Source organism: Lutjanus erythropterus, chromosome 15 (genome assembly GCF_056507025.1).
Source record: "Lutjanus erythropterus isolate fLutEry1 chromosome 15, fLutEry1.hap2, whole genome shotgun sequence".
NCBI classification, from domain to species: domain Eukaryota; kingdom Metazoa; phylum Chordata; class Actinopteri; order Lutjaniformes; family Lutjanidae; genus Lutjanus; species Lutjanus erythropterus.
The window spans coordinates 20,563,110-20,579,699 of NC_139331.1; the positions used below are offsets into that span (position 1 = coordinate 20,563,110).

The 16,590-nt window shown below is 40.2% G+C and overlaps 1 protein-coding gene across 1 annotated transcript; it reads right to left on the reverse strand.

The window, feature by feature from the left end:
• Window positions 1–601: 601 nt before the first annotated feature.
• On the reverse strand, window positions 602–16,291 carry gpr176 (G protein-coupled receptor 176). The gene is made up of 3 exons (XM_084738134.1): window positions 15,950–16,291; window positions 6,072–6,324; window positions 602–2,621 (listed from the first exon to the last, which is right to left on the reverse strand). Exons 1-3 carry the CDS (start codon window positions 16,176–16,178, stop codon window positions 1,385–1,387), a joined length of 1,719 nt encoding a protein of 572 aa, XP_084594260.1. The 5' UTR covers window positions 16,179–16,291; the 3' UTR covers window positions 602–1,384.
• Between the last annotated feature and the right edge of the window lie 299 nt (window positions 16,292–16,590).

Genomic DNA, 16,590 nt, shown 5'->3' on the forward strand with positions numbered 1-16,590 from the left:
CTCACAAGGGCTTAAAGGGAGAGTTTGTATTATTTAAAGTGGGGTTGTATTGGGTACAACACTAAGTGAATTACCTACAATAGATGATAGTCAAGACAACCCCAGTTTAGAGAAGGAGAGATTAGTATCTGAATGGAAACGACCGAATGAACTGCTGTGGATGGGGATTGCTTTTTCCCGCAGGAATCTGAAGTTATATAAGACAGTTATCACTATCTCCAAACCAACCAAACTTCATAGGTGAAATCAGTCATTTTACTTCAGAACACAGGAACTGCTGGTCTACTGCTGTCTCTGATCAGTTAGTTTGTTTGTATTATTGTGTGACCTTGGTGAATCCAAAGTATCCTTTTAAGACACCGAAGTCACTAACACACACAACTAAATAACAGAAACAAACTAACAGATCAAGGCAGCAGTAGACCAGCAACTCCAGCTGTCTGCTAGGTAAAATTACTGATTTTGCCTATGGAGTTTGGTTGTTTTGGAGAGAGCAAAATCTGAATCTGTTTTCCCCATTGCTGACTGACAGCAAAATACAGCTATGGAAATTTTCTAAATATAGCAGACACTTAAACTGATATTTTCTTTTAAGTGGACATAAGTGGCTGAAATACATTTAACTGTTTACCCTGTTCACAGTAGTATATTGCTTGGTTTCCATGCTGCTACTCCTCTCTGCTTCTCACAAATGATGGCGTGTTGACTGCCATCTACTGTAGGTAATGCACTCACTATCAATAAGTACCTCAGACAACCCTGTCTCAAATAATCCAGGCTATCCCTTTAAGTGAAAGGACAGACACTGAGATGTGTTCATTTACAGAGTGCAATCACAGCATAACCATTTTACAAAATGTTTCGTTAGGAGGTTCAATATCCTCACTTGATTATTTGCTATGGAAATATATTATTCCGTATCAGTGCATCTCTCAGGATAATTGGATTTGTACAATGTGTTCATTTAACTACTGATGCCAACTCTAATTAGAAAAGAAGGATTCAGAAAGGTATCTGCTTTCTCAATCATGTAGGAGTCCTCAATTATGGAGATGGATCCATCCAAGTCGTAGTGCAGTTGGACCGAGCAGACATATTTCTCACAGCATTGTAAATATTTCATATCAAATTGATTTTTGTCCAGTAAGCAAGCTGCAGTACCTCAGGCGTCTCGCTTTTGTGCAGCAAAGTGGAAAACCTGGATACTGGAGATACTACTGCATCTGAGAACATTTGAAAAAAAAAAACGGTTTAAATTAACCAAAAACCATCTCGCCGAGCAGCTTGACACATCAATATCCTGCCCAGGCCTGGTCAATACAAGAGTCCCACCCTGTAAATGAGCTGTGTCCAGTGTTGCAGATTAGTGGCCGGCAGGAAAGGTTCATGGGTCCACAGTGGGGATGGTGCTGACCTTGTTGTTCCTGCTGATCCTCCGTTCAGGGCGCGGCCGGGGCAGTTTGGTCTGGATCAGCTCCTCCGGTGTGTTACCCAGCGGAGGCAGCAGCCTCTTCTTGCTGTTCCTGGTCTCTGGTAACCACTGAGGTGGCAGTTCGAAGGGTCCAAAACCAAACTGCGTGGAGTCCTCTGCTTCTGTAGGTGTAGCTGGTGCCACCTGAGATGAGGAAGCATAAGCACATGAGTGGACTGGAGAGGCCCGGGGTGCAATGATAGAAGGAGGACCATCCTTGGTGATGACCAGCCCTCCCCCTGTTCCCTGCAGAGGCTCGTTTTTGGTGATCACCTCCCCTCTGAGACTCCCCAGTCGCGACCGACCCTTGTGGTCCTCTTTAGGTCCAGAGCAACCTGCTGATCCTTGAGAAGGGATCTCATTCTCTACATCCTCCTCTTCCTCTTCTTCCTCCGAGGGCCTGAAGATCTGCTGCTGGCCGATGTTAAACATCTCCAGGAGCTGGCTCCCAGAGCGGCCTGCCGTCTCCAATCCCACCGGCTCCCCGATCACACCCTCTGCTCCTAAAGAGGCCAGACCACCAGTGCTGACCACGTTACGGCGGCTGTAACGTCTGTGAATCCTGGCCAGCAGGTCCAGCCAGCTGTGACGCACTGAGCGGTTAACAGTCAGAAACAAAAGCGGATTGGTGAGCAGGGACACTTTGGGTAGCCAGAGGGCTGTCAGATACAGCGAGATAGGGAGCTCTTTAGTGTCTGCCAAAATGGTGCGATAGACCACCAAGGCCCCGTAGGGAGCACTGCAGGCTGAAAATGCCAGCACCACCGCCAGCAGAGTGGCGTGCAGCTCAGCCTCTCTCTGGGACACGTACGGGATGGAAATGCTGTTCTGGGGAGTCCGCAGCGCCGCAATTATGACCTTCTTCTTCTGGCTGGCACTGAGCGCTCTGCGGATCAGCAGCATGAAGAGGAAGACCAGAGCAAGAGGGAGGATCAGCGTGGTGACGTTGTAGATCAACACGTACACCATGTGGCCCAGGGAGCGAGCATGGTCATCTGAGCAGGACGAGGTGACATACACATCTGTCACATTGGTCACAGCGAACACAGGGAGGCTCGCCACCGCCGCGTGTACCCAGATGTATATGACCAGATCTCGGGATCTTGCATCTGAGATCTTCCTCTCCAATGGGTACAGCACAGAGTAGTATCTAGACACAAAAACATAAATCATTTCAGCATAAAGGCTCACAGTTTATGGCAGCATGTTGCTGCAAAATCAGAAAGAAAAAACAATTAGTATCACAATATAACATGAAACTTTTGTTATAACAAGGTGTTTTTCACATTATAGCAAGTCATTTTCATGCTATTATGATATACAAACTTGTCTAGTTATGATAAGTAACTCTTAACTCACTATTATACTGTTTATCTTGTTATAACCTGAGGAACTGTATGTTGCAGGCATCAAAATCAGAATGAATGTATATTTACCAAAATAATAAGTTTGAACATTAAATGACATGTCTTTGCACTGTATTCAGTTGAATATAGGTCAAAAAGTTTTCACAAATCATTGCATTATGCTTTTATTTATGTTTTACGCAAAATCCCAACTTTTTTGGAATTGGCTTTGTATACTGTTAGAACAAGAAAAGTTTTTTGTTATAATGTGATAAGTTTGTGTGTCATAATAACATGAAAATATCTTGTTAAAATGTGAAAAACATCTTGTTATAACAATAAACGTATTAAAATGTTGTAATGATATTATATAATATATGATATAGATTGTTTTTCTTGTGCTGGTGTGGCAGCAATATGCTGCATAACATTTAGGCCTTTTGTCACAGAAGAAATTTATATTATATTATGTTAAGATATTAAAAAATAATGCACCTAAAACACATACATCAGTAACAGAAGCTTCAGTGCCCTGCTTTGAAAATAAATGTCCACTATTTTTAGTGGGTGTTTATTTAATCAAGAGAGCTAAGTAAAACTGAAAAACTCTCACTGAGCTTTAAGCTATAAGTGGTTTTGCTGGTAAGCCAGTAGAAACCAACCCATTCATGCACCCATTATATAACATGAAATACTGACAAGATGGAAAGAGGTGCAGCTGTTTGTTAGTATAATTTGTAAATACCAAATTTATCCTGCAGTCACAGTCAAATTTATGGTGTTATTGCATTACAGGGGCTTATTTCGGGCCTAGTTTGTGAGGTGTTTTTCAATAAAAAATAATACAATTTAATAAATACTAGTGTAAAATACTTACTCTGGGGAAAACAAATGGACAAATATGAGTTGAGAAAACACATTTTTAGGAAATAGTATCTCATTTGAATGTGCTAACAACAACCCAACTAATAATCAATCAAATAAAAAAATCAGTAACAAAGCTATCTTTATTGATTTGATGACTGAATTGAGTGTCTAAAATAATGCCATAACCCAAAAAATTACTGCAACATAAAAATCTTGTAGTCTGGTTTAAAATAGAAGGAAAGGGAAAAGTGTGCATATTTAACATTCATAATTTTATTGGAATTAGATGAAAGGATTTTCTCTCCATTTATCTGTGGTGTTCTGGCTTATGCAGAAGTTGAAATTGCATGGGTGTTTTTTTTTTATTTCACACCCACAAACACATAACCAGATCTCTTCACATCTGTATCACAGATAATAGAATGTAGATTGTCTCTCATCCTATTGTTGTACCTTAATAACAAGCAAAACAAATTGCAGAAAGGACTAGCTTATTTCCCCGGATTGTCTTTTCATCACCACTTGCAAGTGTGTTATGAGTGTGTGTACGTGCATGAGTCCATAACTGCTGCAGTCTCAGCCTGCCTGTATATCCACAGCTTCGATTGCCCTCCTTGAGAATAAATAATTCATTGCTTTGATAGCGTTCTGACTGTATTAGTTGCTATGGAGGCAATATAATTTTTGTAGCAGTGAAACCAAGGCTGAGATGAGGCTGCAAAAATACAGGATGTGACTGCAATCAGCATAAACATGAGAATGGGGCTTAATAGTGTAGCAATGTCAGTTAACTCTATGTGTACATACATATATATATGTATATATATATATATATATATATATATACACATATGTGTGTGTGAATTAAATATCCAGAATGATGCAAGAATACCCAGCTGCAGACATAATGGTGGTGAAAATGGCACCTCCAGAGCGCAGTGTTGCTGCAGGCTGAGCCTTATTGATTACTGTGCAAAAACATAATTTTCTAAATTTATGTAGATGTTTTAAATGTAGGTCAGTTACAGTCAGTTTACATAAGCCGCACAGCTGGCGGTTAGCTACTTTACCAACACATTAAGCTATCTATCTTTCAGGAAACTCTAAATTTACAGAGATTGAGACAGAGCAACAGGGGGACAACAGAGAGAAGACCAGAGAATAAGTGAAAAGTGATTCTGTTTTGTTTATTCAAACTTATTGTTAGAGTGTTTGCTTTAATGGGGGTTATTTTTTTAAAATCTTGCTGATAAATTTGTATTTTATAGACAAGAAGAACATTAATAGACATGGCAGCAAATTGTGGCTGACAGGACCATAGAAACAATTACGAACATCATGATCATGGTTTTATATTTCTGTGCATTTTTAGACAAGAAACAAATTAAGTATATTAAATTAAATTGAACTAGGGTTTAATATTCCCAAATGATATCCTTGGGAGATACATTTTACAGAAAATGTAATTATAGAGTGCAGTCAGTGACTAAAAATGTCGTTTTATCACTGTGTTTCTAAACGCCTGGTTACATCTCTGGTAGTGTAGACGATGAAAGTAGCATAGTGGTAGAATTACTTATTTAATTATTAGTGGTCAAACAAAAACACTGTTTATAAAAGCTTTAAATTGACTGAGAAAGCTACAAATAAAATGAAAGGTGGTTTATTTGGGTTAAGTCTTCCAGATCAGTAAGGACATGATCAGCATTACTTCTTCTTTTTTTTTTTTTAAAGAAAAAAGGTGTGTCTGTGTGAGATCATACATGTGGGCAGCAGCAGCCATGTCAAGCTGCTTTTAGCTGCAGCTTCTGGAGCTGCGGGGAGCCTGCTCAGCATGGCATACACATGCTCTATCGATCGTGGCTCCCCAACCCCTCTCATCCACGCCACAGGATGCAGATGAAAATTGAAAAAGACTGTCTCCCCATCTTAAGAGTTTAGCCACAGTTGTTGCTCCACTTGTGCAGCACAGGCGTTTGTGCCTTCAAGTCTCCATTTTCAGGCGAAGCATTACTCCAGCAGACTCGGCCAAGCAGCGTATTGATGAACTGATCAGAGAATCGATTTATACCATCCACCTCTCTGAAGTGGTAGCTGAAATTCTGTGAAGTGAGTGGGCAGCACCTACTACCCTTTTTCAAACATATTTCATCATCATCATCATTAAAGTCAGTGGTTCTTACTGCAGAGCTGAGATGAGCAAAACACAAAACATCACTCTTCCTACTCAGGGACAGAGGGCTCTTTTGGTTTTTACCTGTTTTGCAAGAGGTGGATTTTAATTTCAATAGCAAGGCTCAGTTACCTATGGCTAAAAAGGCATTATCTTTTTCTACTTGTGTAGAAATTATTGAGTATATCATGGCAAACATGTTTTCCACACTGACCTGTCGAGTGCGATGGCGCTGAAACTGAGCACAGTGACCGAGCAGAAGAGTTTATGGAGGAACTTGATGGCCTTGCAGAGCAGCAGAGCGTGAAGCCACCAGCAGCAGCGAGGGCTTGCTCCCAGTGCGACGTCGAAGGGAACACAGACCAGGCTGGCGCAGATACCTGAGCACGCCAGGTTCTTGATGAATCGGTTCGTCACAGATTTAAAGACATTTGTGCAGCAGGTGCACCACAACACTGTGGCATTTCCTGTGGGAGGGAGGAGAGAGGAGCAGAGCTTTAGCATAATACAGTTTGTGTATTGATTTCCAAACCTCAGTGAGAAAAAAATTAGTTTGTTGCATCTTGTTTGTCTAGTTTTTTTTTTTTTTTAACCTACTTATAGACATATAACATGCAACATAAACGTGGCCTATTTCCTGGACAGAATAACCTGGTAGGATTTCACGTAACCAAAAGAGATTTTCTTGGCAGCGCAGTTCACCCTGCTGTTTACCCTTTATTTATATTGAAGCTTTCCAAGGGTAAGGTAATGCTGGCTTAGACCTTAATACATGTCATTAAGGCAACATTACGGAACTACTTCACCTTAAAATAACAGCTTCTTTTATTCCCACTCTGTGTCTTGAAAACAGCTGTTCTCGCACCATGTAACCTAATGTTGGTGAAATTATATCATATTTTATGGAGAAAATGTTTCGATGTTCTCCAGCTGCTCTGCCTCAGTTCTCAGCAACTGACAGATGGACAGGAAAATAACTGTTAAATCAACCATCAACTGCTGATAACTGTGGCTGCCATTAGCTAGATTAGTTAGCTGTGTAGCTAGTGGTTCTGTTTAGACTGGGCACTCAGAGCACCAGAACAGTGTTGGTTTTGACACTGCTAGCACGGGAGCTGTGGACCGCCAGGAGGTTTTCAGGCCTGGGGAAGTGGGAGCTAGCGGGGAATGCTGGCAGGGAGCTGAATGGGAACCAGAACCAGAACCAGAGCCAGGTGAGCGGGCAATGGAACCAGGCTCAGCAGCCTCTCCAGAGGCATAGATACCGAAGACAGTGCCGCTGGACAAGTCAATGTCAGACTTTTAGTCACTGGTGAGAGCTTAGCTGGGCTAAGGTGGCTCTTTATGCCTTGTTCCGATTCACTTGTTTGATGTTTGACTGTGTTAGCAAAGCTGCTGACACACTAGGCTTTGATTGTAAGTAATGTAATCACAACAAATGCATATATACATGTGAAATGGATTCTGAAATGATAAAGGAGCAGAAACCCCCAAAATATCAATTCTTGAATAATGTTGCTTAAATATTAAGCATTTGGGAGTGATTCTTTAGTTTTACTTCATTTTTCACAGGGAATCGACTGTGTACAAGGACCAAAAACTATACTTTCAGAAATACTGATGCCGTTATTTTTGTAACCTGAATGCCATCAGGTCTGAATGTAACTAAACCTAAAAAAAACCCTTCAGTGTTGGACAAAACCACTCCACATATTGGTGTGAATGCATCCTTTAACAACTAAAATATTTTAAAAGCCCCCTTTTCTGTATTCTCCTCTCATGCTTGTTTAGGTTTTTTTTCCAAGCACTCCATTTTCATCCCCGAGTCCAGAAAGAAATAGTCGGGTCGCCTGGAGACTCTAAATTGCACATTGGTATGAAAGAAGGGTGATGGTGTGTCTAATCTATGTGAGTTAGCGCAGATGGATGGATGATTTATCCATCATGTCCTCCTCACTTCCATGAAACACAAAGACTGTGACTGAATAAATTAAGGAATGAAAGGTTGGCATGGAGCAAGGAATAAGAACTAAAGCTTCAACCATACATTCTTATACTTAACAAGGGTTCAATGCTCCTCATTTTACTGCCATTAGCAATTACATGATTAAAGTCCCCATGAAATCAACATCAGTGTTTAAGTGTTTTCATATGATATGTCTTGCACCAGGCTAAATGTCACCTGACCAAAACTGGTTTTGTAGGTACTCTTAATGGTATTTTAGAGTTTGGCATTTACTTGAAAACAATTTCAGAAAAAAAGTGATGGCACAATGTTGAGGACCTGAGTGTTTTACAAATTTGCAACATTTCACTGCTTTCTGTATTTTTTTGTTCGTTATTACACCTCCGCATCATATTTTATATTATTATTGCATATTTCATTTTATAAATGTAGATTCTATTCTATTACTGTATATTTTATCTTATTGTTACTGTTATTTTGTTTATTACTTAACTTACTATATTTTTGCTACTCAACTTTTTTTTTAATGAAGCTTCTCGGTAAAAGTTTTTCATCCAGTTGTATTTGCTTAACCGGTGTTACAATAAACATCATGAATCTTTTTATATCTATAAGAGACCCTTCAGATCGATGAATCCATGTACTAGTATAAGAGCAGAAAGTCGGTGAGGTGGTGGTTGGATGGGGCCAACAAACACTGGATTTCATCCAGGAGGCTGAGAAACAAAAGTTATTTAAAGTTTTAGATAACACAACATTACGTACATGACATGGCTTATCTAACACACTTAATTTATCCCAAACTTATCCCAATCTTCTCTTTAACCTAAACAGGTTTTTATGGTTCTTTAGTTAAGGGTTTTTTATTGCCTGAAGCTAACCAAACTACAACTATTTCAGAATATTAACTACGTGTTTACTTACTTGACGTAAATGGTCACCAGACTATAGATCTGCTCATCACAGATGTGATGTTTAATATATTGATGTGAAGAATTGGTCTTTCACCTGCAGGCGACCTTGGCATAAGCACCACACTCAATTCAAAAATATAAAATTGCGTTATTTGTAAGCAGATTGAAAAGACACAGATCTCTGCTTCACCAAATCCCATCTCAATTTGTTTTGGAAAGACAGAAATTATTATTCTGCCTCAGATAGTGTTTTTTGAAGACGAAGAAGTTTTTATATAAATTTTATTAATGCATGCAGGTAGAAATTTTAAAAAGGTCTTTACGGGGTGAATAAATCAATTAAACTTTAACTGAGTGAGGCAGCACACAATCAGGTGCAAGTGGCATTTTCATGCCAAGATCCTTTGGAGCGATGAGACAGTAATGATTGTTAATTGGGTTTAAAAAGGTGAACTGTGGTGCGCTGACTGATGTCAGGTCGTACAGGGACACGTGTGATAGCAGCAGGCTCTTCAAATGTAATTACCTACAGAGTGTTACCGCCGTACTCTCATTGTCAGAAACGGAGCAAGATGTTCTCTGGTGAAGAAAACAGTTTTATTTTTTTCTAATGTAATTTGGGCCTGATGTCTGTAAATGTTCAAAAATGGACCACATCTGTTCTGAGAAAAACAAACACTCGTCATAAACGCACTGTGCTATAAAAGTCAGATTAGATAAAAATCATTTATCGTGGATTAGGTTGTTGAGATTTGCCCTGCAAGGTTTTAGATGGTGCTGGAAGAAGCTGTTTTTAGGGGAACACGGTGTGCTTTACTGTGACTCTCTAACTGTGCAGGATTTCAGTGAAATGTTGTGTTACAGAGCCGCGCACAGGAGTTGTACTTCAGGGAAACCCTAATTTAGCGGTAATCAATGATCAGCCTCTGCATTCTGTGAAGCTGACTCACATGGGATGATGAAAGTAGCACAAATACTCATTGTTTAGAATGCAGCATTACATAAAGCACAGCAAATAGACATTCAGATTCCTACATGTGCAGATTCTACTATACTGATATTGTAATTTCTGATGCAGGTAATGATTAAAGCAATGATATGATGAAATCTCAGCCAACACCTTTTCAGAAGGAGGAGAATAGGAGCAGTGGATCTCATGCAATAACATTTTCATATTCTTATCTTAAATTTCTCTTATTTTGTTTGCATATGAGGGGCTCATACGAACACGCCATGTCAGATTCAGCAAACGCTCACAACTTCACTGTAAATTATCCACCTGTGCGTATGTGAGTGCACGTGCGGAAGACTTGTAAATTAGCATAATTAGCACCACAATAATACCCTATATGGCTGCGCTTCCTGCCTTATATGTCAGGAAGGCTTCATTCATGAAAATGGCATCAAATAGAGAAAAGAAGAACTTTACGAGTTTGGAGTTTGACATTCTGCTTTCAGAGATCCATAAAGGAAGATTTGTCAATTAAAACAGTGTTACCCAACCGTGGTCCTCAAGGACCACTGCCCTGCATGTTTTATATGTTTCCCTGCTCCAACACACCTGATTCAAATGATCAGGTTGTTGTCAGGCGTCTGCAGAGGCTTGATGACGAGCTGACAATTTTACAACATTGTAAAACAAACAACTTTTAATTGATTAATCAAGAAAATAATCAACAGATCAGGGGAAACACAAGCTCAAATAGAAAAGGCTTTTAACAATGGTAGAGGATTCAGTGGTCAGTAACTGTCAGCCATCAAGATGGATGGCCCAACCCTGATCATAAACCAAACTATTGGACAACTTTTGACCTGAAGATGGTGCTACAGTGAATGTCAAGGGATCACCAAAGTGATTACAATTCATCCTACAGGGCACATGAATATGTGGAATAAATTTCATGTCAATCCATCAAATAGCTGTCGAGATATTTCAACAGATAAGTGAAAAATTTGACCTGGCAATGGCACTAGATGGAAAGTAAGGGATCACCAAAAATCATTGTGATTCATCACCTTGGTACCTGAAGTATTAGTACGATCCAAACAATAGTTGTTGAGATATTTCAGTCTGGACCAAAGTAGTGGACAGACCAACATCACAACTTGTTTTATGCATCTGAACAAACAACCACTTCTGATGTCACTCCTCCGACGACAGTCTTGAAGGCAAAGGAGCAGGTAGGAGGAGAAGAAAAAGATGTGTCATGAAATGAAAATAAGAAAAATAAAATTAATAGATGAAAGAGATGATAAGCAAGTAAGAGGTGAAATTGCACAACCATGTTTTATTATATTGTATTATTAGGAAATATTTGTCCTAAAGTACAATTTATACTGGATCCTGATCATGTCAGTGTTTGGAGGTAATATTAGTACAGGGAGGACTGCTGAGGAGCTGTGTGTGTCTCACTTCAGTACAGCTGCATTGGTGTGATGTCACACCCTCCCTGTGGTTGCAATACAAGTGATGTATGTGGGATCACAGTTTCAACACAGTGTTTCATATTAAGAAAAAAAACGCAGTGTGTTACCCACATAAACAAACAGACAAGACTAAAGAGGCAGTGTGTGAATTTCTGTCAGACTAATTAACAAGTAACTTTTTTGTATGAGATGTTTAATTATATTCTCTTAAGCATTATGGTATATATTATGACATTTTTTGTGTTTGATAATACTCCATGCGAGTCAAGACAAACATTACATAAGTAAGAGTGGAAGTGGGTTAAAGATAAGTTTTTAAGACCAGTGTTTCAGAGGGCTTTATATAAGTCTAACTAACTAACAAAATATGTCCTTGTGAGTGTATTCATGCAGATAACGTCTGGACTCTTTTAGTCAGAGCTCGTATTGTCTGTAAAATCACTTTGTCCTTTTGTGCCTGAAATACTCACCTGGCACTTCAGGAACACCTTGGCAACCATACTCACAGCAGCCAATGGGGAGGAAGAGCAAACACTAAACATGATTGCTTTTTCCACTCAACAAATGGCGGTCCGACTACACTCAGGTAGCAACATGAAAAACATCAAAAACGCTTCGCACATGAGGGTGAGTTGTGTCATCCCTGACTGGTGTTAATAAGCTGCTCTTATCAGTGAGGGATTTCAGCAGCAAGAATCATCCAGGAGTCTAAACATAGTAGCATGTGCTGTTGAAATTCAAAGTGTGAAACATCATTAGCACACTTAACACCTTCTTACTTGCATCCCTGTGGTGTTATAATTACTTCAGGTTCAATGAAAGGCTTTATTTATGAATGGAAACCAGCAGAGGAGTAGAGGTTGACATCCATATCGTCCACATACTGTGATTACTGACAGACGTGATTACAATCAGTAATATTAGCTGGTGCCATGCATACTGCGGCACATTAATCAGATTTTATTCATCAGATATACAGATTTATTTTTCAAAGTCTGTGTGTAATCAGGAAAAATTGATAATTATGTGCATGCGTCTGGGTGTGTGAGTGCGTGCCTCTGCGTGTGATCAACAGACCTAATTACCGAACTGTTTTTTTGTCCACATTCATGCCTCTGTGCTGAAGGCTCTCTGTGATTCACAATTGTTGAAATTAATGTTCCTAAAGATCCTTTTTATGGCTTCAGCTGTGGCCAGAGGCGTTATGTTTTCAGGTCATCTCATTCTTGTGAATGTGATATCTCAAGTTTCTTCAGACTTTGTTCAAACGACCAGTTGGACTTTGGTGGTTAAAGGTCAAAGGTCAAGGTCACTGTGACCTCATGTCTATCCCATAAGGTAAGATTACTGTTTTTGTCAGAGGAGTCTGGTTGCTTTGGAGGGAGGGATATTTGGCTTGTACAGTATAATGTCTGTTTTCCGTCAGTAAAGGCTGTCTGATGGCAAGGTAAGACTTCAAAAATATCCTAAATATAGCATACACTAAATCTGATATGGATTTCTTTTAACAGGCTTAAGTGCTGCTGACCCTGTCCACAACAGTACATTGCTTAGCTTCCTACACTGGTGCTCCTGCTACCTCCTAAAAATGGGGACGTGCTGACCACCATCTACTGTACGTAATACGCTGACAATAGATCAGTACTATTCAAAAAACCCAAACTGTCCCTTTTAAGCTACATGCTGGGTAAGAGATTATAAAACCTCAGAATATGAGGTTAACACCTATTCAAAACACACATACTTACAAGATTTGAATTGAAAAGCTGTTGCCAGTGTGAGACCCAGTTTAAATAAAATGAGGCCACATTTTCTTTTTAACCTCTACACATCTCTGTGTATCATGGACAGAGAGAGGAAGCCATAAAAACATACATGAAGCATTTACTCACAACCTTATTTTTGTGACCATGCATCATTTATCTGATTTGTGTTCATGTATCATACATTTCTTGGTCTTTAGAGATATTAATGTATGTGAATCCTGACTGCATCTATCCAAGCTCTATTAGAGATGTAGACAGCTCAGATACTTTGGATTTGGCTGGCATTTTTCAGTCACTCATACAGATTTCCTTTTGGAAATGGAAAGAAATTAAATCACACCCCCATCAGGACAACAAAAGTACCTACATGATAGAATGTACCTCGTGCATCCCTGATAGTAAGTGCTGTTTGAATATCAAAAAAAAGATGTATCCTGGCTTTTATCATTGTACAAAAAACCCTTTCTGATGTTAGTAAAAGAGGCTTGACAATAGAGAAGACACATTTCTGGTCATCAAGACCTCAAAACCAGCCCTCTGGATCATCACCGCTGTCATTATTCATTGTTTTATTCTCTGGGTTGTTTATGTATTCATAGTCAGGTTGAGCGTCGCCAGCTGATGAGATCGCTTGTTTTTTTTTTTCATTTTATTTTGCTGTATAGGTGGAATAAAACGACTGCAGTCTCCGATCAGTCTTGAATGAGCGGTTGAACGGTGACTGTTCCTAAAATTATTTCAGATATTTGATTAATTTCACCTTCAGGGTATTAACTGAGAATACTCTCGGTTTCTCTGCTCAGTGGTCACACACTCTGTGTTGTTATAAACTACTCTGCTGATACAAATATTTCATCAGCAAAGGGTAACATGTATTATTTTCATTATTTCTGTTTATATTTTACACACAGTCGTAGATCCAGTCTGTATTGTTGCCCCCTACAGTGTCTTTTAAAGTCTTTTGTCTCAGTCTCTCAATACTGAATTCACTCATATCATATTTGCTTAAACCGTCCCTGTATCCTGACAGCAGTATATATGTTTGAGTCATAATGTAGTTTTTGTTGGTTTCGTTTCATGTTTATATAACACACAGGTGAGCGTGTGTATACACTTGCAGTTGCTGTGTTTGAACACTAGGTGGAGCATTAGCACAGGAAACGCAGGTGATAAAGGTGAGCTCCAAGTGATGAGCAGCAGGTGCGTGAAGGGGAAACAAACAGCTTTCTGAGCACCGATTGTGAATAAATGGGTCACAGCACTCAAAGATATACACCGTATTGGACACTGGTTTATTTTTGCCCAGAACACGCGTCTGAACAAGTTCTCCATCTGCACCACTCAGAGGCTTTGATTGTATTAGTTTTGAATGAAAGACTCAGATTCCTCTGGCTCCTCCTGGTGCGTCTAATTCTCTTCTTGCACAATAAAGTGTGTATATCTGTTTTACATGCTGTACTTCCTATCGGCATTGTTAACAATGTTAGCCAGCTAGCTTTGAAAGTCAGACAAAGATGTCTTGCAGGGGACACCTCAGTTGTCTGGATGCAAATCCTGTGTTTAACCCATTCTTTCCTCTGTATTACATTTATTTTGAACCCACTGCATTCATGTAATGCAGGAACATCTGCCTTTAAGATCAGCCTTTTTAAAGAGTAATGTGCTGACATTTGGAGTCATGCTGCCAAAGGGCAGTTTTTTCGTGTCATGGCTGACCCTGCCACATTGCACTGCACAGCAGGAGGTGGTACTGAGTCATTTTTTGCCTGTTTTGTTGTCAGTTTCACCATATTTCATCACGTTGACCTATTTGTACAAGCTGCACAAACTCCAACCTCTGATTGAGTCTGAACGTTTTCCGAACAGCACTAACAATCACAGCTGAATGTGCTTCACGCAGCGAGGAGATGAATGTCAGATGTTAAAGCCACATTTGTGATAAATAACACATTCACATTAGGCAGGAGGATTGTGTCTCTGGCTGCCAATAAGATGGAGGGGATGTCAAAGCAGGGACTTTGTGGGACTGATGTGTGGCTGCGGCCCATCAATTCACATGGCTCCTTCCTCACTTCCATCACCATCAGCAGGAATCTGTGCTTCAGCTGGCACAAGCAGGAATACTTGTCTCAGAGCCAGTACAGATTCAGCTTGAGAGGAGCTCACGGTAAATTACTGCTACTAATATTTGCCAGTTTCACGGTGAAATATGTAGCTGACACCTGTCAAGTTTGCCCCCACAGCCTGTATGGCCGTGCAAATGTTCTTTTGGAAAGCCAGAGTGGGGTTGTATGGGGTACTTATTGATAGGTAGTGCAACACCGACAGTGGATGGTAGTCAGCATGCCCCCAGTTTGGAGAAGCAGAGGGGAGTACCAACAAGGAAGCTAAGCAATGTACTGCTGTGGACAGGGTCAACAACAAAAGCTATTTTAGTCACTTATAAAAGGTCCACCTAAAACAATCAATATCAGTTTAAGTGTACTCTATATTTAGAATATTGTCAAAATATTAAGTACATTTTTAAATTTATTTTCACATCATTTATTCTTTAAAGTTAATTGCTTTTGTCATGCTTTTTATTAAATAGCCATTTTATGTGTGCATGTGTTTTAGATGTAAAACCTACAGTCATTGATCTATTAGGTTGAGGGATTCATTTAATTTTATCCCATTCTAGGTCTGTTATGAGTTATGACTATATTTTTAGGTACACCAGACACCCAAAATCCTTAAAGGTGGTTGATAATTATGATACTTTGAGAAGACTTGTTTGTTGTTGCAAATTTCCTCTAATATTTTAATTATTCTGGCGCAAAGTGAGTCCCCATAAGAAGCTTCCCCTGACCTAGTTTCAGGAATCAAAACAGTTGAGGCTGATGGAAAACATGAAGCTAGTTTTAATCACAAAAAAAACCATTTAAAAATGCAGTGTTTTCATGTTTTGTGCAGGATTATTTGGGGAGAGGTGCTTTCTGTCAAGTATGCACTATATATTTATGTGTGTGAATCGACTTACCGAGGAGTGAACTTAAGAGGATGAGGACCTGGATGGTGGTGGTGAAGTCCCGGTAGGCTTGCTCTCGGATGAGGCGCTGCTGCTCGTCCAGCCCGGTGCCCTCGGCGGGTGGGCTGCTGTCCCACCGGGTCGGCGGGCTCGACGCGTTCAGGAGCTCCAGCCTGAGGTGGGCTGCTGTGAAATTGGCCGCGCCGTCCCCGACCGTCGCAACCCGGCTGCCACTATCCATGTCGGCTCAGCCCCGCGATCCCGGCGGTGATTTAAGAAGGCTGGCGGGATGTGAGCAGCAGCAGCAGCCAGCATTGAAGAGGCATCCCTGATCACTGCTGGGCGACTTGAGGGGATGATGGTGATGCAAAAAAGAAAAAAAAAAAAAAATCTACTGAATCGTGTGCGGAGATGTGAATGAAGATGTAAGACGGGTACAGGTAGGCAGTGCGCGCAGCTGCTTGCGGTGAGCTGATGTTTTGTCAGTGATAATGTCTGTTGAATTAGGAAAAAACATGGTGTAATAATCATACATCAATGACCAGCCGAGGCTGCATGCCCCATCATTTCCCAATGCGGATGCATGGCAGGAATCAGTCAGAAATCCGTGCGCAGAGGTTGAGGTCGCTTGGACGCTACTCTCTGACACCCAG